Source organism: Microcaecilia unicolor, chromosome 1 (assembly GCF_901765095.1).
Source record: "Microcaecilia unicolor chromosome 1, aMicUni1.1, whole genome shotgun sequence".
Lineage (NCBI taxonomy): Eukaryota > Metazoa > Chordata > Amphibia > Gymnophiona > Siphonopidae > Microcaecilia > Microcaecilia unicolor.
In genome coordinates, this window is record NC_044031.1 from 103,353,659 (window position 1) to 103,375,198 (window position 21,540).

The 21,540-nt window shown below is 48.2% G+C and overlaps 1 protein-coding gene across 1 annotated transcript in view; it reads right to left on the reverse strand.

The window, feature by feature from the left end:
• RAB18 (RAB18, member RAS oncogene family) overlaps positions 1–21,540 on the reverse strand; it is a 79,926-nt gene that overhangs the window by 32,134 nt on the left and 26,252 nt on the right. The window contains exon 2 of the mRNA XM_030199276.1: positions 18,915–18,970. Coding sequence (XP_030055136.1) covers positions 18,915–18,970 — 56 coding nt within the window. The remainder of the gene's footprint in view (positions 1–18,914; positions 18,971–21,540) is intronic.

Sequence of the window (21,540 nt, forward strand, 5' to 3'; positions counted from 1 at the left end):
TGAGCTCCCAGCTGCAGGTGGCCACCAGGACTTCTGGAACTGGCGGTGTTGCACAGCCGCTGACCAGGCTGCCAGGCAAGCAGCCACAGTCCAATAGCCAAGTAATCCGTAGAGCAAAGAATAGTCAAACCAGTCCAAGGTCTAGGCAGGCAGCAAACAATCGTGGTCAGGAAAACAAGCCGAGGTCTGGTACACAGGAAAACAGGAACTGAGGAAAGCCGGTGAACAGAACTCCAGCATGGACCTCTGAGACAATTGAGGCCGAAGCAACAAAGGACTGAAGGCAGGGCCTTAAGTAGTGGAGGAATTAGGCTCAAGCATGTGCAGCTGATTCAAGATGGCTGTCCCCATCAGCAGAGGTGCCTACGTCCAAATATGGGCTTCCTTCCTGACCTCATTACTCCAAGATGGCTGCCCCCTCCTGAGCTGGACAAGATGGCTGCTGTCCTTGATCTAACCAAGATGACGGCTGTCAGAAACAGGAAACAGAAACAGACCCATCCTGGAGAAACCACATCCAAAATAGCCGGCTATCTCAGCCGGACCGCACCTCACCGGCGAATCGGCCGTGCAGGCCTGGAACCAGGTGAGGAACGTAACACCCGGACTCCAAAAGCGGGAGAACATCGATCAATTCCTCCAGCGAAGCTGCCTTCTGTACCCAAGACAGACATGCTCTGGCGGCATATGACCCGCAGACCGAGGCCTGTAACGTCAAGGCATGCGACTTCAAAAGAAGCTTTAACCGCAGTTTCAAGCTTCTTCTCCTGCGTATCTCTTGAGCTGCGCCTCCATCTAGGGGCAATGCGGTCTTTTTTGCCACTGCAGAAATCAAAGAAGACGTAAGGACTCCAAATCCTCCTGCCTCAACGGGCAAAGCTTGGCCATTGCCATTGCCACCTGAAGACTGGCCTCTGGGGAATCCCACTGAGCTTGAATTAGCGCCTGCATCGCCTCATGAATATAAAAAGCTTTCGAGGGTGCTCGAGTGCCAGACATAATAGAAGAGCTCACCGCGGGAGGGATCGCGGATTCCGGAGGAGACAGATTCAGAACTTGTAATGCCTGAACAATGAAAGGAATGAGCTCTTCCTTTCTAAATAGCCGTGCTGCGGTGGGGTCATCTTCCTCACCTGCAGGCAACTCCCCCTCTTCCAGCAAATCTGTTAAGGATTCCCCGGACCCTGGGGCCCCATCCGAATCTGAATGTTCGGAATCGGCCCCCCTGGGGTCCTCTAAGTGAAACCAGGATCTCTTAGCTGGCTTGAGACAACTCAGGACAGGAGGGAACGGGGCTATCCAAAATGGCCGCCGACTGTCCCTCTCCCTCTGAACGCATCAAAAAGGCTTTGTGCATGAGAAGCACAAACTCTGAGGAAAATCCCCCCATACTCGCTCTGTCCGGGAGAGAAGAACCCGACGCGTTACGTTCGGACGCGTTCCCAGCTGATCCAACCACTACACAATCCTGTGAAGGTGGCGGTAAAGCGAAAATGGCGCCGGCGGAGCCATGCGCTGCACCTGACACAGATTTTCCTGCCAAACGAGACTCGCTGCCCTGGGATGGTTCGCCGCTCGACCCGCGGTCTCCCTGTTCCGAAACCGGTTTCCCCACCGCAGAACAATCCTCGCAGGCTCCCAACACCGACCTCCGTGCCCCGCAGCGCGAACAGCGCTTAACCGCTTATAACGGAACCGACATGGCGCCCCAAAAATTCTACCTTCGCTACAGCACAGCCCTGCTCACGTTCCCAGCAGCTGAACGGAGAACGCTTTCAAGACCAAATCAGTCACACTCGGGCTGGAGAGGAAGCTGTTCCACCTGAATCTCGTCGTCAGGTTTTTTTTTTTTTTTAAAGAGGCAGGAGAGGAATACAGCCAAAATCCTCAACATAGGCTGACAGGGGAAGAAGGGTAAGGACCTGGCACCACTAGGTGTATCCCAGAACGTGCTCCAGCACCTCAACCCCAAAGAAGGCTCAACACCCCCCTGAGGGAATGGGATAGGAGCCTCAGACCACACAGCTGCACTTTATGCACCCTTCTACCTGCTAGATCGAGAGAATACTGAAGTTAGATTGGCTGCACATGCCCTCTTGTGGCGAACTTCGGAGTTCTCTCTATCTAACCTGCTAGAGGGGCATAACCCACAAGTCTCTGGGATTGACCTGGGGACACTATGGAAATTTACTTTACACTGAGAGGAGTAGGAGGCCAAAATACTAACCTGTAGCAAATAGTATGAGATAGCAGCTGTTCTGCTAGATCTCATCAACATCTTTAGCTGTAATTCATGTGAATTTTACATACAGGCTGTGGAAATGTATATTGTTTTTAAAAAGCCCCCCACCCTCTTTCATCTGTGGCAGCCGTTAACTCCCCTCACCCCTCCGAGGCAAGCAATACTACTACTACTACTATTTAGCATTTCTATAGCGCTACAAGGCGTACGCAGCGCTGCACAAACATAGAAGAAAGACCTTGTGGACCAGTTATCCTCATGTCAAGATAGAGTCAGAATGACTACTCCAGGGCCCAACATAATTAAAGCCTTTAATAGGCATTCTACAACCCCTTTAACTAATGGCTGTCACCCGCGCACAGGATATCCACAGGTCTTGTGGGTGGGGTGTTTGAAATAAGAAAAGATAACTGCCTCATTTAGAAAGAGTACCTTTTTGTGAAAAATGAGCATGCAGTACATCTGTGCACCTGTTCTTATAACATTTGTATGGTTTAATTTTTGCATATACTGCCTTTCATTGGCAACAACAAGGTAGCTTACACAGTACAAAATAAAGTAGGCAAACAGCAAACAGACTGTAAAAGTGATGACAATACAAAAACTAACCTAAAGAAAGCTATAGGTGAGGAATGCTTAGGAATCAAGAGAGACCAAGAACAGGACCCATCACAGGCCTGTGGATCCTGTGAGGGCACGAGGTCCAAAACCAAAATAAAGACAGAATAAGCAGGAAGCAGCCATACTATGAAGCTGGATGACATGCAACACACCAGGTGAAGCAGGTTTGAATCTAATCTTATTCTAACTCTAGAAGTTCTACTATTTCAGCTTGTGCAATATTCCTGCTGGTAGATTCCCAGTTTAATTGTTCAAGCTGTCCCTAAAATCAATTGACTTGGGGTCTTAAAGTATGAAGGGAGATCACTCAAGAGGCATTTGCAGAGAGACTGTACAAATTTCAAGTGACTTGAGAAATTTGTGTTACAGCTGCTAATTGACAACTGAGCTAAACCCATGGAGACTCAGGTTGCCACTCTGCAAGCAACAAATACCTCCAGGACACAACAGTTTTATGGTTTGTTTGTTTTTAATTTGTCAATAGAAATCTTGCGAATCAATTTCCTGATATACATCTTATCTCCTGCCCATTTTGTTTAGGCAGTATCTTAAGAAGGTGTTGACACTGCCTAACCCAGAACTGAAATAAGGAGTGTAGGCATGCCTGGGGTTCAGTGAACATAGCCAGTCTCCTTCTGCCAAAAATGAGAAAATGATGGGGACAGTGTTCACTTTGAACTTCTCTTTGCAAAGGAACATGCTGAGGTCCCAGAAGTCAACAGTGGAACACAGTCCTCTGGTGTTTTGGGAAAGAAAATACCCAAAATGGAATCCCCAATTCCTTTCCTAGGCTGAAACAGGTTCTTTGACACTGGCATGCAAAGAAGCCAAATTTCAAGAAGGTAGAAGCTAAATTTAATAAAGCACATAAAAGCACCCCCCCCCCCCACCAATAAAAACAAAACAAAACAGAAGAATAGGGAGGAAAAAGGTGTGCTCATACATCAAGCTAATGGAAAACTGCCCTCCCATCCCACAGCCATAAAACCTTTTCATATGCTTAAAAAACAAGTATGGGGAAATCTGGACTTACATGTTACATTTTTTTTCTTCAATCCTCACAGACCAGTCCAGATGAGTGAGTTATGTCCCTCTGCCAGAAGATGGAGCCACAGAAAACACAGCTCAGAGCCAACTTCAGCTCTTTAGTATCCTATATCAAAGCTAAAATTACTGAAGCCAATTGTTTTGTTTTGAGTTTTAAATTCACCCCAAATGCTAAACCTGGGGCAGTCAAAAATCATCATTTCATAGTCACTAACACAAATGAAAATTCCATATACCAAGGAAAGAAAAATACCTTTAGAGTGGGTTACAACATACAAACTGTTAGCTTTCTGAAGTTCGTCAGACTGAGAACCCTCGACTGCCATGGCTTCCACAGGCAGGGGTCTGGCAGGACTCAAGGAAAGGAAATTAATGCAGGTCCAAACTTCCCCTTCCTTATCCATACCAGACCAGTACAGATGAGGTGGATGTACACAGGTTCTACCCAGACTGGGTGAAGGGAAGCCATGATAGCTCTCAGAACTCCTAAAGTGTCAAACCTCCACATCTGCATAGCCATATTGAGGCACTCAGTGCCCTTACCTTCACTGCATTTCTTCTGTTTGACCATTATCTTCTGGAAGAAAGAGACACTGCCTGAGGACTCTTGGTACTTTGATTGGGCCAGCTAGTCCTCTAGGTCTTGCCAACAATGTTGTCTGCTTAACTCCTTCTGGAATCAATGCCTTAAGAGACCTCTGTGCTTTTATTAGGACACATGAACAGACCAAAGACCTATCCCAAAATTTAGAAGATCACACAAAAATCTCAGAAGGTGAACAATGACAGATTTTATTATTATCAGAAGAGAAAAAAAGGCCAGATTCCACCACAGTGAACCACCACCCTTAGAACGGGGATATTATTGACAGATATGTAAACCACTTTGCTTGTTGTGATGAAGATGGTATAATCAAGTGCGTAATAAACAAACATAACCTTTAAAGTTATCCAAGAAGACAGACCACTACTCCAAGACCTAAGAAATGCTACCCTGTGAGGCTTGAGAGAAAGGGAGGACTGAAACTGGTACAAATAGTGGTCCTTCATCCTCAACTCTCTGGAAGAGACTGCCCCAGCCAGAGGAGTAGTGAGGGAGATTTTTGCCTCTGTCCCAGGGCCAGTCTCTGCCCTTTTTGACAGTTGCGAGTTTACCTTCACCTCAATTTCTTGTGGAAGAAAGTGGTTGAAAAAAAGATCCATCAAGAGGAATAACATCTCCCTCCCAAAACTCAAAGGCTTCAAACTCCTTTTGCATCAAAGGTTATATCAACTATCACCAAGCATCCTCGCTATGTTGCCCTATTCTTCCAACAGTCGAGAACGTAAAATAGAATGGAAAGATCTTTCAGGAAGAAATGATCTAACTGGAGAACTAGGTTAAGTACTCCTCCTGACTGGCCCCTTCAGAAAATGGATTATGGCATACCCAGGCTCCCAGCAGGAACATGTACAGAAGACTAGATAGGAGTCCTGGTTCTACCAAGATACATAGCAGCCGCTGCCGCCCGCCCACCCTCCTCCCCCCGGCTTCTGCTTTTCTTTCTTTGGCTGAAAAACTTGCTCTTCTTGGGAGTTCTGCAAGCCGATATGATGTCCACTCACAGAGGTACCCCAACTGATCCCAAGTAGAGCCACAATCACTTATTCCAGTCCTTACGCTTCAGAGTTATAAAAGGAATTGGCTTAGAAATTCCTCTGGTGTCAGTCATGTGTGCTACTGCCAGGTCCTGCAAGAGAAATCCATCCTACACCAAATCTGACACTCTAGTGCATGTGAGGGCCACCAGTTTCCCTCAGCTTTATTCATAAGAAAATAGGTGCTGTCACCATCAAAATGTGTTCTCTCATGCTAGAGGCCAGGACTGCAGAAGTGTTAGATGGCTGACTATGGCCCTTGGCCTAGACTTGGACCTGTTCATTCTTCACTAGGACCACTATCACTATGTCAGCTACCCCAGACCACAGCTTCACTTTCAGACTATCAGTCACTTCTATAGTGCAAAATCACCATGAAGAGGACTCTTAACTGTGAAATTACTTGCTCAGGCTCTTTCTAGTCTCCCTACAGAGAGAGAAAGTAGCCTTGTGACACTAGCTTAACGAAGGTCATCCCGAAAGGAGTCTGAACAGAGAGAAACATATGGTTCTGAGCCCCAAAGTACAACGTACAGGGGTCCAGTGTCCTGAAGGTGAAGACCTGCAGAAAGGACCATTCTAAGGGAGGATGTTGGAAATGGGAGATCTGGGTACTGGGGCTTGAGCCCCTGATATCCAAAGCCACAAGACCACAGTGTTTAATAAAAAAAAATAAATAAAAAAGAGACATGGTGGCTCCCCTATGCTCCACAAAGAAGAAAAAATAGATTTCTTACCTGGTAATTTTCTTTCAATTAGTCCCAACAAATCAATCCAGACACTTGTGTGTTATGCCGATCTACCAGCAAGTGGAGATAGAGAGAACGCCAGAGCTCTGCCATATAGTCTCCTGTCCAGCAGCATACAGAACAAGGAAAAGCCAGAAATCTCCTGCTCTCTGTGAACAACCCAAATTCCTAGGAACCAACATTAAAGGAACCAGCCAAATGATCAGTGCCTTTAACTAAAGTAACTTGTCATCCATGCCATCTCCAAGATGACAGCCTTAACTTGTCCAATGCATTAGGGGTTTTTTTTTTTTTTTTCATTTTTCATGAAGAGTCTTCATCTGCCAATACTTCCATCCAAACCACAGGATCTGAGCAATAAAAGGTGCACCATCCGGAAACAGGGAGGGCCTCTGGATTGATCCATTAGGATCAATGGAAAGAAAATTACCAGGTAAAAAAAATTTTCCTTGCATGTCATCCAACAGATCAATCTAGAGACTTGTAAGATGTAACAAAGCAATCCTCAAGCTGGGTGGGCCCCAGCAATCCCTGCCGAGAGTACCACTGTCCCAAATGCTGAATCTCTCCTGGCCAAAACATCCAGGTAATGCCTGGAAAAGGTGTACACCAAGGATCAGGTAGCCAACTTACAAATTTTGTCCACCAAAATAGCCTGGGATTTCACAAAGTAGCCTGTGCCATCAGTGCCAATGGAGGTGCTTTCCCAGCAAGAAGATACACTGAAGAGATAGCCTCTCTAAGTCACCTGGCCCCTGTATCCTTAAAAGCTTGATCACCCTTTTTGTGACCAGAAAACAGCACAAATAGATGATCCAAGTGCCCAAATTCATTGGTTACTTCCAAGTACCAGATAAAGATCTGGCGAACATCCAAAGGGACCAGAAGTCCTCTGGGTAAACCTCCCTGCAGAAATCCAGAATAGAAATAGGCCAATTCAAATGAAAGGCTGAAACCACCTTCGGCAAAAAGGATGGAACCATTTGGAGTGTAACTACTGTGTCCGTGAAACGGGTTCCTACACAAGAGCGCCTGGCCAATGTAATGGCTACCAAAACAGTGTCTTTAAACAAGAGATCCTTCAGGGTAAGAAGATCTAGTGGCTCAAATGGAAACCTTTGCTAGGCTCCGAGCACCAGGTTCAGGCTCCAAGACAGACAGATCACTTGCCTATGGGGATGCAAATGCTGCCCTTTCAAAAAACAGACCACACCCAGATGTGCCTCCAAGAAAGCCTTTGTGGATGCAACTTCGAAAACAAGCCAGAGCTGCCACCTGGACCTTCAAGGAACTCAAGGCCAGGCCCTTCTCCAATCCTTCCTGCAAAAGAAAGGCTACAACCCCTCCCCCCCCCCCAAAAAAAAAAATCTCCAAGAATATTGCCTCCTCCCTCAAAACACCCAGGGAAAATCTGCTCTAGTACAAAGAAAAAAAAAGCCACAGACAGAATCCCTCTTATAGTGACATACAACCCACAGCTGGAAAAATTAAGAAAAATCATAAAAGCTCTACAGTCTCTACTGCAGGAGGATGAATTACTGAAAGAGATATTCCCATCCCCACCAGTGCTGGCCTTCAGACAGCCACCCAACTTAAAACACAAGCTAATTAGAAGTAAGCTCCCAACACAGACTGAAAAAGAAGAGAATGGCACACATCTTTGCAATATATCCAGCTGCAAACTATGCCAAAACATTTCACAGGACCCCACGGTCATTCACAAAGGAAAAGAAACACACAGCCCGAGGCTGTGTCGAACCTGGCCCCCAAATATTCTAGAGATTGCGAGGGGGTCAGGTAACATTTGGCCATATTGACGACCTAGCCCAGAGATTGAAGGACCGAAACCACTCTGGCTGTAGCGAGATGACTCTCTTTTTCTGAGTCTGCTCTGATGAGCCAGTCGTCTAGGTACGGGTGAACCCGGATACCCTCTCGCCTGAGAAAGGCAGCTACTACCACCATTACCTTGGAGAAGGTTCGGGGAGCTGTGGCGAGGCCAAAAGGCAAGGCCCGAAACTGGAAATGTTTTCCCAACACCGCAAACCGCAGAAACTTCTGGTGCGGGAGCCAAATTGGTATGTGCAAGTAAGCTTCTTTCAGGTCCAGAGACGTGAGAAACTCTCCTGGCTGTACCGCCGCAATGACGGAGCGCAGGGTTTCCATGTGAAAATGCCGCACTCTTAAGGACTTGTTTAGCTCTTTTAAGTCCAGGATCGGGCGAAAAGACCCGCCTTTTCGTGGCACCACAAAGTAAATGGAGTAGCGGCCTAGACCTTGTTCGGCGGGAGGCACCGGGGTCACAGCCCCTATCCGGCACAGACTGTGCAAAGTCTCCTCTACTGCCGCCCGTTTGGCAGCAGAACCGCATCGGGACTCCACAAACACGTCTCTCACCGGGGCATCGAATTCTATTCGGTATCCGTCTCTGATCAGGTCCAAGACCCACAGATCTGCGGAGATTTTGGCCCACTCCTCGAAAAAGAGGGAAAGTCTTCCTCCGATGACAGGAAACGAGGAGGGGGCCGGTGCACCATCATTGAGAGGGTCGCCCCTGAACTCCAGGCCTTGAACCGGCAGCTGTGGAACGTTTGTCCGAACGAAAGGAGTTTCTCTGCTGAAAGCGGGCACGCAAAGTGAACCCAGCAGCACGCCCCGGGCGGCACCTTCTAGCTTCACGGAAGCGAGGTCTGTAAGAGGAGCAGACCGTCTGACCCTTAGAGGAAGGCTTCGGCCTATCTTCGGGCAAGCGCTGAGGTTTGGAATCCCCCAGGCCTTTAACAATGTTTTCTAGCTCCTCACGAAACAGGAGAAGGCCTTGAAAGGGCAACTTCACCAACCTTTGCTTAGAGGCCATGTCCGCCGCCCAATGTCATAGCCAAAGAGTGCGGCGAGCCGCCACTGCTACAGCCATTTGTTTAGCCGAAGCTCTGACCATATCATAAAGAGCGTCAGCCAAAAAGGACAAGGCCGACTCCATCCGCGGAGCCATTTCAGATAAGGTCTCCGCTCCATCACCGGGCTGTTCCACTGCCTGCTGAAACCAAGCCAGGCAGGCTCTAGCAGCATTAACAACTGCATGCAGACGCCCGAACAGTGAGACCTGCCAAATCAAAGGACCGCTTCAGAGCTGAATCAAGCCTGCGGTCTTGAATATCCTTCAGGGCAACACCTCCTTCAACAGGGAGGGTAGTTCTCTTTGTCACAGCCGTGGTCAGGGCATCCACTTTAGGCATTGCAAAGCGAGCCAAATGTTCCTCACTCAGAGGGTATAATTGCTCCATAGCCCTGGCAACCTTCAAAGGTCCCTCGGGGTCAGCCCATTGAGCCGAAATAAGCTCTTGGATGGAGTCATGCAAAGGAAAGGCTCGAGCAGGCTTTCTGGTACTAGCCATCCTTGGATTAACAGAGGAGGCTGTGCCACTCCCAGGATCTTCAATCGAGAGGGCTTGTAAGGCATCTGAAATAAGCGCTGGCAGCTCCTCGCGGTGGAAAATCCTCACCGCAGACGGATCATCAAGCTCCTGTGGCAATTCTGCACCCAACTCTGGCTCCTCAGCCCAAGAAGTTCTGCCAGACCCCTCAGAATCCTCATAGCCCGACCACGGGGGGGAAAAGGGGGGTGCACCACACTCAGAAGGGGAATTAGCCCTTCTGCATTTATCAGGAGGATAAGAAACAGGCAAAGCCAACTCCAAAAGGCCAGGATCCACCGGGGGGGGGGGGGGGGGGGGGGGGGTAGGCAGAGGGTCCGAAGATCCCTGTGGAAGAGCTCTTTTAAGCATGTACGCCCTATGCAGCATTAAAACAAAATCAGGGGAGAAAACCGCTCCCTGACCGCCCGGATCCTGCCCAGGGCTATCAGCTCTATTATTAGCCTCACTCAGAGGACCCCCCCCGGATTCAGGGCTCTCCGTTGCAACGGAGGCCGCGCCATGTGGAAAATCCAAAATGGCGTCCGCTGCCAGCTCAGAGCGCAAAAGATCGCCACTCACCATGCTCGGGCCGGCTCTACCGTCTGTACAGCAGAAATTACAGAGCCCCGCTGCTGATTTGCGCTTGCCACATTTAGAACTGCGTTTTACGGTCTTCTGCAGCCATCGCCGAAAACGGCGGTAAAATTTAAAAATGGTGGTTCGCGCCAAAAACGTCCCGATCGCGGGCCCACCCCGGAGGAGACAGAAAACACTCTTACCTCACTAGACCGAGTATCACAGCTCCGGTCCTGCAGAAGAATCTCAAGAAAAAACCTCTTTCCAAGATCGCTGCGCTAAAGCGCGACTTTAATTTATTTATTTATTTATTTTTAACGCTGTGAGGAAAGCAGAGGCAAAAGAGGTAAATAAAAACACTCCGGAGGCTCAGATAAGTGGGAAAGGCAGGGAAAGGTGAACCAATGCGCCTGCATCCACTGAGTGGGAAAGGACAGGGAAAAGCAAGCTAATATGTCCACATCCACGGGGGCATGGGTAAGGCAGGGAAAGGGCTGACCTATGTGCCTTCAAATTGAAGCTGCTATAGCCTCCAACACCCCGGCTAACAACTGACAAGCCAGGAGCCACCTCCAGGCAGATTTTTGATGGAGCTCAAAGAAGCTGCAGCCACCCTGCTTGGGGAGATAGAGAATACTGAAGAGGCAGTGGAGCTAGCTGGCCATGAGGCACTGTGAAAAATTGAGTGCTCTCTAACTCCCCCTGCTGGTTGATGGACACAACCCATACGTAATGGCTTCATCTGCTTGATGACAAGGAAAGATGGAATAGTGCCCCTGATCAGACTCCGCCTATACCACTCCCAAGCTCACCAGCACACCGAGTCTCTCGTACCACCAGAACCTTGGCAGAAGCTTTGCAAGGAAAATCCAGGACACCCTGCACACACCCATCTTTTCCCAGCCCCCCTCTCTGCACCCACATACATCCAAATTTTTCCAACTCCCCTCCATACACCCACACTCCAGCCCCTCTATCAGTCCTCACCTGAGACTCATAACATCAAACAGTTACACTGCTTTGTGACAAACCATGATTTAACTGCCACTGTGCAAGTCCTCCTTCAGTATTTCAGTGACGCACTTGCTCTCTGCCCAGGCTGATGCAGCAAGGCTCACACTGACAAAGGCACAGGCCAGCTGCACATGGAGGTCACCTACACACATGCGCAAGTAGATCAGGTGACCTCTGACACTGCTGGCCCATGTGTGTGTCAGTGTGAGCCTTGCTATATCATCCTGGGCAGAGAGCAAGTGTGGCTACACTGAATTACTGGAGGGAGGAGGAGGTGGTGGTACTTGGACATCTTGGAGAACCCTGGTCACCAAAAGGCTCATACACTCCCACATGAGGTGGAGCAGGAAGCACTGCTGAACTCGGGCCAAATTGTCACCAAGAGCCAGACGCAGCTTCTTCAGAGTGCACACAGATGCAGAGACAGAGAAGGGGATCCCCATTTGATCACGGCACACCGGTTGAAAAACGCTGTGCTAGACAGAAAATACTGGAAATGAGGCTGCTGCACAGAAAACTATATGGCAGAGCTATCTCCACCTGCTGATAGATGGGCACAACCCAAATCTCTGGACTGATCTGTGGGACGACATGGAACATAAAAAAAATGTTTTTGCTCTACATGGAGGGGTTCCATGTCTGCAGAACCCTGGCGACCATAAACCCTCCTGTGCCAGCCATCTGAATTTATTACCCCTTGAACAGCAGGTAACTGAGATCAATTAGCCCAAGAGTAAAAAGCCTAAAGCAGACAGTTCATCCCATCAGTTGCTCCTTACTATACCTTCTCACTGACACATTTGGCACAATAGCACCAGGTCAACTTGCTTCAGCATCATTGCCCCTAAGCTCGGAAATGAACTTTCCCTTACTATTAGAACCGAGCCATAATTTCAAAACAAATTTTAAAGTGCTCTCAAGAACATTCTCTCTTTTATCAGAAGCATTTCCTTCAGTAGTCTAAGGCAGATATTAGGGTCTGTGACTGAAGCTTGCTGCCTTATGCCTTTCCCTCCCTTCCCATCACCTTTGTGATTAAATTTACTCCAAATTTTCTCCACATGTCCGCTGTTTCTTTGTTTAAAGTCTTAGTCTGTGTCCTCCCCTTCATTTTATTTTATATTTTGTAAACCACTTAGAAGTCTTTTTGTACAGATTTGCAGTACATCAAATAAATGAAACTTGGAACGTGAAATCCAGAGTACCAAATCTGGGAATATATCTGGTGGTAACCCTAGGAGGGAATGGCCCTGTGTAAACATATGGGAAACTACCCGAGTTCTACCATTCTACAAAGAGGCCCCCCCCCCCCCCCAAAAAAAAAAAAAAATAGGTAAACTCAGACCTCTTTTGAGCCCAAAACCATTGCTGATTTGTTATGTTTGACTTATAGCTGCAGACAACCTTCCATAAGGGATATTGCAATAGTCTAAGATAAACAGGGCTCTTAATCAAGAACAGTAAGATAAAATATACTCTATTCTAGGCTTCAGATATGCAAGAGCCACAGTTGCAACCTGCAATTTTAAACTCAAAAGCTGAGTTCAGCTTTCCCCCAGGGTACTGTTTTCAGCAGTGGAACGACAGCTAAAGCCATCAACTGTCCTCTGCGAGGACCTGACAACAAAACAAAAAGGTGATCAGAGGTCCTGAAAGCATTTGACATCCGCAGATATTGCAACAGAGCCCTTCGCACATCTAGAAGGTGCAATTGCCCAAAGGATTCCGGAAACGCCTCTCTAGAAAAGGAGGGTAGGAAAATAGGCTGGTTTAGGTGAAACGCTGAGACCACCTTAGGCAGAAAGAAAGGCACAGTACGTACCTTAACTCCGGACTCTGAGAATAGCAGAAATGGGTCTCGACAGGCAGCGCCTGGAGCTCAGACACCCGTCTCGCCGATGTAATGGCCACCAAAAAGACCATCTTTAGGGTCACATCCTTCTCCAAAGCTCGCCTGAGCGGCTCGAAGGGCGAACACTGAAGGGCCTTTAAAACTAACCCCAGGTTCCAGGCCAGACACGGAGCCCGCACGGGAGGACGGAGCTGAAGCACCCCTCTAAGAAACCGTGCCACATTCGGATAAACAGCCAGAGAGAGGCCAGCCACCTTCCCCCGAAAACATGCTAAGGCTGTCACTTGAACATGCAGGGAATTATAGGCCAAGCTTTTTTGTAAACCATCCTGCGAAAAGTCAAGTATCGACGAGACAGAAGCCCGCATGGGTGTAATCGCTTTAGCAGCACACCAAGCCTCAAACTGGCGCCAAATCCGAGCATAGGCAACAGAAGCAGAGCGCTTGCGGGCCTCAAGGAGAGAAGAGATGACCTTGTTGGAATAGCCCTTGTCTCTCAATTGCGCCCTCTCAATAGCCATGCCGTAAGACCAAAGCGGTAGGCGTCCTCCATGGTTACCGGCCCCTGTGACAACAGGTTCGGTACCAGAGGCAAAGGAAAGGGAGCCTCCACCAGCATCCGCCGGAGGTCCGCATACCATGGCCGCCTGGGCCAATCCGGGGCAATGAGAACCACCTCTCCTTGATGAAGCCAAATCCACAGGAGTATTCGTCCTATCAAGGGCCCAGGAGGGAACACATACAGGAGGCCCTGAGGCCAGGGTTGAGCCAAGGCATCCAACCCCGCTGAGCGAGGATCTCTCCGTCTGCCGTAAAAGCACGAGACTTTGGCATTTACGCTTGACGCCATAAGATCCGCTACGGGCGTCCCCCATTTGGCACAGATCTGAAGGAACACTTCGTCTGTCAGTTCCCACTCCGCTGGGTCGATTTGATGCCTGCTTAGATAATCGGCTTGCACGTTGCTCTGACCTGCAATGTGAGCTGCTGACAGAAACTGCAGATGTAGCTCAGCCCAGTGGCATATCTGAGCGGCCTCTGCGGCCAGTGTTTGACACTGAGTGCCGCCTTGTCGATTTATGTAGGCCACCGCTGTCGTGTTGGCCGACAGAACTCTGACAGCCAGTCCCTCCAGGGTCGTGTGAAAGGCCAAAAGCGCCTGCAATATCGCTTTTAACTCCAAGCGATTGATGGACCACTCCGACTCCTCGGATGTCCAGAGACCCTGTGCATGCCTTCCCTGGCAATGTGCTCCCCAGCCCCTCAGGCTGGCATCTGTTACCACCAGGCACCAATCGGGGAGCGCTAGCGGCATTCCTCGCCGCAGCATGCTGTCTGAGAGCCACCACTCCATACTGAGTCGGGCCGCAGGGAGCCACGCGAGTCTGCACTGGTAATCCTGAGAAATTGGAGACCATCGTTGAAGCAGAGAACACTGCAGAGGTCTCAGGTGCGCTCTCGCCCATGGCACCACTTCGAAGGTGGCCGTCATCGACCCCAACAGCTGGACTATGTCCCAAGCTCGCGGGCGAGGCATCCTCAGGAGCAGACTGACCTGGTTTTGAAGCTTGCACTGCCTTTGCTCGGGTAGAAAGACAAACCCCGAGGCTGTGTCGAACCGGACCCCCAAATATTCTAGAGATTGAGAGGGGGTCAGGTGACTTTTGGGCATATTGATGACCCAGTCCAGAGATTGAAGTACTGAGACCACTCTGGCTGTTACATGATGACTCTCTTCTGCAGAGTCCGCTCTGATGAGCCAGTCGCCGAGGTAGGGGTGAACCCAGATAACCTCTCGTCTGAGAAAGGCAGCTACTACCACCATTACCTTGGAAAAGGTTCGGGGAGCTGTGGCGAGGCCAAAAGGCAAGGCCCGAAACTGGCAATGTTTTCCCAACACCGCAAACTGGAGAAACCGTTGGTGCGGGGGCCAAATAGGAATGTGCAAGTAGGCTTCTTTCAGGTCCAGAGATGTGAGAAACTCTCCTGGCTGTACCGCCGCAATGACAGAGCGCAGGGTTTCCATGCGAAAATGCCGCACTCTCAGTGACTTGTTGACTATGGGCCGAAAAGACCCTCCTTTTCGCGGCACCACACAGTACATGGAGTAACAGCCGTAGCCGAGCTCGGCGGGAGGCACAGGGACCACCGCCCTGAGGTGCAACAAGCCTTGCAAGGTCTCCTCTACCGCCGCCCGTTTGACGGCAGAGCCACATCGGGACTCCACAAACATGACTCTCACCGGGGCATTGAATTGTAATCTGTAGCCATCTCTGATCAGGTCCAAAACCCACTGATCTGAGGTAATCTTGACCCATTCCTCGAGAAAGAGGGAAAGACTCCTCCAACTGCAGGAATCGAGGAGTGGGCCGGTGCACCATCATTGAGAGGGTCGCCCATGAACTCCAGGCTTTGAGCCAGCCGCTGTGGAACGTCTGTCCGAGTGAAAGGAGTTCCTCTGCTGAAAGTAGGCACGTGAAGTAAACCCAGCAGAACGCCCCGGGCGGTACCTTCGAGCTTCACGGAAGCGAGGTCTGGAAGAGGAGGGAATCGCCTGACCCTTGGAAGAAGGCCGCGGTCTATCCTCGGGTAAGCGCTGGGGTTTAGCATCCCCCAGGCCCTTGACAATTTTCTCCAACTCCTCACCAAATAGGAGAAGGCCCTGGAAGGGCAACTTCACCAACCTTTGCTTAGAGGCCATGTCAGCCGCCCAATGCTGTAGCCATAGAAGGCGGCGAGCAGCCATCGTCACAGCCATGTGTTTAGCCAAAGCTCTGACCAGATCACAGAGGGCGTCTGCCAAAAATGACAAGGCCGACTCCATCCGTGGTGCCACCTCCGCAAGGGGCTCCGCTCCATCTCCAGGCTGTTCCACTGCCTGTTGCAACCAAGCGAGGCAGGCTCGAGCAGCATAACAACTGCACACAGATGCCCGTAAGGCTAGGCCTGAAATCTCAAAGGACCGCTTCATTGCTGATTCCAGACGCTGGTCCTGCATGTCCTTCAGGGCGATCCCTCTCTCTACTGGGAGGGTAGTCTTCTTTGTCACAGCCGTGACTAGAGCATCCACTTTAGGCACAGCCAAGTGTGTCAAGTGCTCCTCACTAAGAGGGTATAAGTGCCCCATTGCCCTGGCAACTTTCAAAGGCCCCTCAGGGTCAGCCTATTGAGCTGAAATAAGCTCTTGGATGGAGTCATGCAAAGGAAAGGCTCGAGCAGGCTTCTTAGTACTTGCCATCTTCGGATTACCGAAGGAGGCTTCGCCCATCACAGGATCTTCAATAGAGAGGGCCTGCAGGGCATCAGAAATAAGCGCTGGCAGCTCCTCGCGGTGGAAAATCCTAACCGCAGTGGGATCATCTGGATCCAGTGGCAATCCTACACCTTCCTCTGGCTCTTCGGACCACGAAGGCCTGCCAGACCCCTCAGAATCCCCACAGCCCGACAACAGGGGGGGAGGAAGGGGGTGTGCCACTTTCTGAAGGGGGATTGACCCTTCTGCGCTTGTCTTGCAGTTGGTCTCCACCGGAGGGGAACCAGGTATCAACACAGAGTCAGACATCTGCGGCAGAGCTCTTTTTAACATGAATGCTTTATGTAAAAGCAACACAAACTCAGGGGAGAAAGGCTCACCCTGGCCTCCCGGTTGCAATCCGGGGTAAGCAGCTCCTCTGGTAGCCTCCATCCGAGGCTCCCCTCCAGCCTCGGACCCCTCCACACCTGCGGGGTCGAGCCATGCGGCGCATCCAAGATGGCGCCCGTTGCCAGCTCCACCGAGCGGGAAGAAACATCGCTCGCCATGCTCAGGCCGGCCCTGACGTCTGAAGAGCACGTTTTACAGAGCTCCGCTGCGGATCTCTGCTTGCCACAACGTGAACAGCACGTAACAACCTCCGCAGCCATCACCGAAAACGGCGAAAAATTCGAAATGGCGGATTTGCGCCAAAAATGTCCCGATCGCGGGCCCTCCCCGGAGGAGCTACAAGACTCTCTTATCTCACCAGACCAAGTCCCAGAGCCCCGGTCACGCTGCACAAACAGAAGAAAGGCTCAGAATTGCAGCGCTAAAAAGCGCATCGCGTTTTTTGTTTTTTTTTAAAGGTGTGAGGAAAGTTAGAGGCAACAGCTACAGAGGCACTCCGGAGGTTCAGGAGAGTGGGAAAGGCAGGGAAAGGACGAACCAATGTGCCTTCATCCGCAGAGAAGAGTGTGGGAAAGGCAGGGATAGGGCAAACCTATACGCCTGCATCCACATCGGGGGCCGGGTAAGGCAGGGAAAGGGTGAACCTATGTGCCTTTAAAGTGGGCACCACCAGCCACAACACCCCTGCTACAACTGGCAAAAGCACAGGAGCCACCCCAGGCAGATTTCTGAAGGAGCTGAATAAGCTGCGTGCAACCCTGCTAGGGAGATAGAGAATACTGAGAGGCAGATGGAGCTAGCTGGCCAAGAGGCACTATGGTTTTCAGTGCTCTCTATCTCCCCCTGCTGGTAGGTGGACACAACCCATTCGTAATGGATTCATCTGCTTGATGACAAGGAAGTTATTGATTGTCTAATGCATGCCAATTCATAAGTTTACTGTGTAGACATGGTGTTTATCATTTATGTTATTTCAAAGTTCTGTGTGCTCACTAAGGTGTTGCATATGATATTCATGATGCCAGTGCAGTACACATGAATGTGCTGCCTACTGTGATGAACTCAAGAAGTTACATGGGAATACTTTTAAAACAAATAGGAGAAAAATAGTTAAGCTCTGGAACTCTTTGCCAGAGGATGTGGTAACAGTGGTTAGCGTATCTGGATTTAAAAAATATTTGGACAAGTTCTTGAAGGAAAAGTCCATAGTTTGCTATTGAGACAGACATGGGGAAGCAACTGCTTGCCCTGGGATTGGTAGCATAGAATGCTACCAATTGGGTGTCTCCAGGAACTTGTGACCTGGCTTGGCCACTGTTTGGAAACAGGATACTGGGCTAGAAAGGCCATTGGTCTGGCCCAGTATGGCTACTCTTATGTTTTTACTTATACTCTGTAATTTATTATTTTTATTATAATTGTTCTACTGTAATGAAAAAGGTGTGAGCAAAATGCAAATAAATAATTTATTTGGATTTTGCTCACACCTTTTTCAGTTGTAGCTCAAGGTGGGTTACATTCAGATGCACTGGGTAGTTCTCTGTCCCTAGGGGGGGTCACAATCTAATTTTGTACCTAAGGCATTGAAAGTTAAGTGAATTGGCCAAGATCACAAGTAGCAGCAATGGGATTTGAACCAGCCACCTTTGGATATCAAGATTGGTACTCTAACCACTAGGCAACTCCTCCATACTGAATCCTAGAACTAAAAATAATTTGCCATCTCTAAGTTTACATCACTGATAGTGAAATTATCAAACATAAGCATAAACACAATTATGCTAAAATTGCTAAGTTTTATACCAAGCTGTATACCACCTTGGGTGGATCCTCTTCACAAAGACAGTTAATAAATCCCAAACAAAACACGATATTAAAAAAAAAAAAAAAAAAAAACACTGCCTGCAAGAGACCTTACTGTACTTGCAGTTTGCCAAATGGCCCCAACTGTATAACTTGCCTGCGTTTCCAGTAGGACTAATATTTCAAATTAACTACTTTGCTACTCTTTCTGGCAGACCCAACACAATCTGAATGGTAAAAGAGAGACACCTTAAAATAGCACCTTACTTTGGCCGTAGCAAAATTAGTTTAAAAAGTCTTTATCCAAGCTTACCAATTGTTGCAGCAAGTTCTGGATCAAATGTATCATCTGTGAACCTTAGTAGAAGGCTGTAAAAGATGCAAAACAGTAAATAAATAAAAACAAAAACTTGAAGAATATGGTCTTAGAAGCATGTCACACTTGTTACCAGACCTGATCTGGTGTTATTTTTCTTTAAAATATAGTAGAGCACAATATACTAAAAAGTACATTAATCTTAAATCTGCATTTGGCTCAGTACATGTGCATATTAGCCCATATTCACATGAATGCAATTCAAAAAAAAAAAAAAAAGCTGTGCTACATGCAAGTCAGCTCAAATTAAAAGGGAAGTTAATGTAAATCAAACAAAGCTATATGAAGGAGAATATGGTCTAAATTGAATCTGAACGTTAACTGCAATTTCTGTGCACTGGATTATTATTTGAACACTTTGGTCTGGTGCGCTAGCACCTCCCTGCTAGTGATCTTCTGGAGTCTATTTCATCTGCTACAGATATTTTTTTTCATGAAGTTTCAAGAACTTTGGACTGTTTATCTGGTAGGGTTTAGTGCAACAATTAAACTAGTGGGTGTTAGTCACGAGGTTATCAATTTTTTCTGAGCACCATTTTCATTTAATTTTTATTTTGAATAGTATATGTTTCTTTTTATATAAATGATTCTTTTTTTCTTGTTTGATATAACTTGAACCATTTTTATTAGGTGACCCACTTTTTTTTTCTTTTTGCTTAATATCCAAGTAGAACTTAGGTCTTCCCTGATAATGTTCTTTCCATTAGTCCTTCCCACTATTCTAGAACATGTGGGTCAATCAACCAGCAGGTGGAGCTAGAGAACTGAAAACTGAGCTGTGACATCTCTCTCGGCGTCCACTCCAGCTTCTCAGTATTTACTTACACAAGCTGTAAGGAGAAATTCAGAATAAAACAACAACCTTAAACAACTTGCTAACCTAACACTAACCAGATGAGCAAACATGGGTGGACTCCTCTCATAAATTTCTCTTTCCCACTATTCCAGAACCTCTGGGATGTTTAAAAGCAATCCCTAGAGTGGGTGTGTTCCTGGCGCCACCGCCGAGGACCAAAGCCCCAAAACTGGCTTCTCAGCGTGCCACAATGTCCACCCTATAGAACTTGGAAAAAGTATGCAGCATCGACTACTTCGCTGCCTTGCAAATATCTGCCGGAGACAGTAAGGTAGTCTCCACTCAGGATGTCGCTGTACACCTAGTAGAACAAGCCTGCAAGGCCTGAGGAGCCTGCTTCCCACAAACAAATAAGCTGATATGATAGTCTCCTTCAACCATCTAGAAACTGTGTGCTTAGAAGCCATGAAGCCAGGTCTCTGCTTACCAAAAAGCACAAACTGTATGTCCAATTTGTAAAACTCATTTATGACTTCCAGATCTCTAAAGAGGTCTCTATGCACATCAAGAAGCTTCAAGGAAGAATACTGAGCCTCTATGTCATCTGTGCGAAAGGATGGAAGCTCTACAGATTCGTTGAGATGACATGCTGATACCACTTTCAGAAGGATGGAACAGTACACAGGGAGACCCCGCCTCCGAAAAGCAGCGAAAGGGATCCCAAAAAGAGAGCCTAAAGCTTCAAAACCCTACGTGCCAATTCAACAGCCACCAAGAACACTCTTTAGCACAAGATCTTTCAAGGAAGCCTTCCAGCATGGTTCAAAAGGAGGCTTCTGAAGAGCCTAAAAGACAAAATTTTCTGAGAAGTTCTGAGAGATGAGAGCATTTCTCTGGGTAAGTGACATTATTTTGTTCTGTGCTTGGTAACTTAAAGATTGGGATTAAAAGAGGAATTGTACATTAATGATAAAACCAGTTAGAATTACAAAAAGAAAAATGGATGTCTTTCCAGGAGCTTCTGCTCAGGAGGAAAGGGTTAGGATGGCTGTTGTAGTTGGTGATTCAATTTCTAGGCATGTAGATAGCTGGGTGGCTGGTGGACATGAGGATAACCTGGTTACTTGTCTGCCTGGTGCAAAGGTGGCGGACCTCACGTGTCACTTAAGATAGTCTTTTAGATAGTACTGGGGAGGAGCCAGCTGTCTTGGTACATGTGGATCCCAATGACATAGGAATATGTGGGAAGGAGGTTCTGAAAGCAAAATTTAGGCTCATAGGTGGAAAGCTCATATCCAGGGTAGCATTTTCAGAAGTGCCCCCTGTTCCACGCGCAGGGTCCAAGAGACAGGAAAAGTTCTGGAGTCCCAATGCATGGATGAGGTGATTGGTACAGGGAGGAGGGTTTTAGATTTGTAAAGAACTAGGCAACATTCTGGGGAAGGGGGAGTCTATTCTGAAATGATGGGCTCTACCTTAACCATGGCAGGACCAAGCATCTGGCATCGGCATTTCAAAAAAAAAAAAAAAAAGAGAGCAGCTTTTAAACTAGAAACTGGGGGAAGGCCTTCATAAAATGGAAGAAGGAACCATCTAAAAATAACAAGCAGCAGCATAAGGAGTGTCAAAGCAAATGCAAGGCGCAGATAAAGAAGGCCAAGAGGGATTACGAAAAAAAAGATAGCATCAGAGACAAAAAAAAAAAAAACACAGAGAGCCTCCTAAAGACAGACTGATGACCAGAGGCTTTTGGCTTATCCTCTAGCA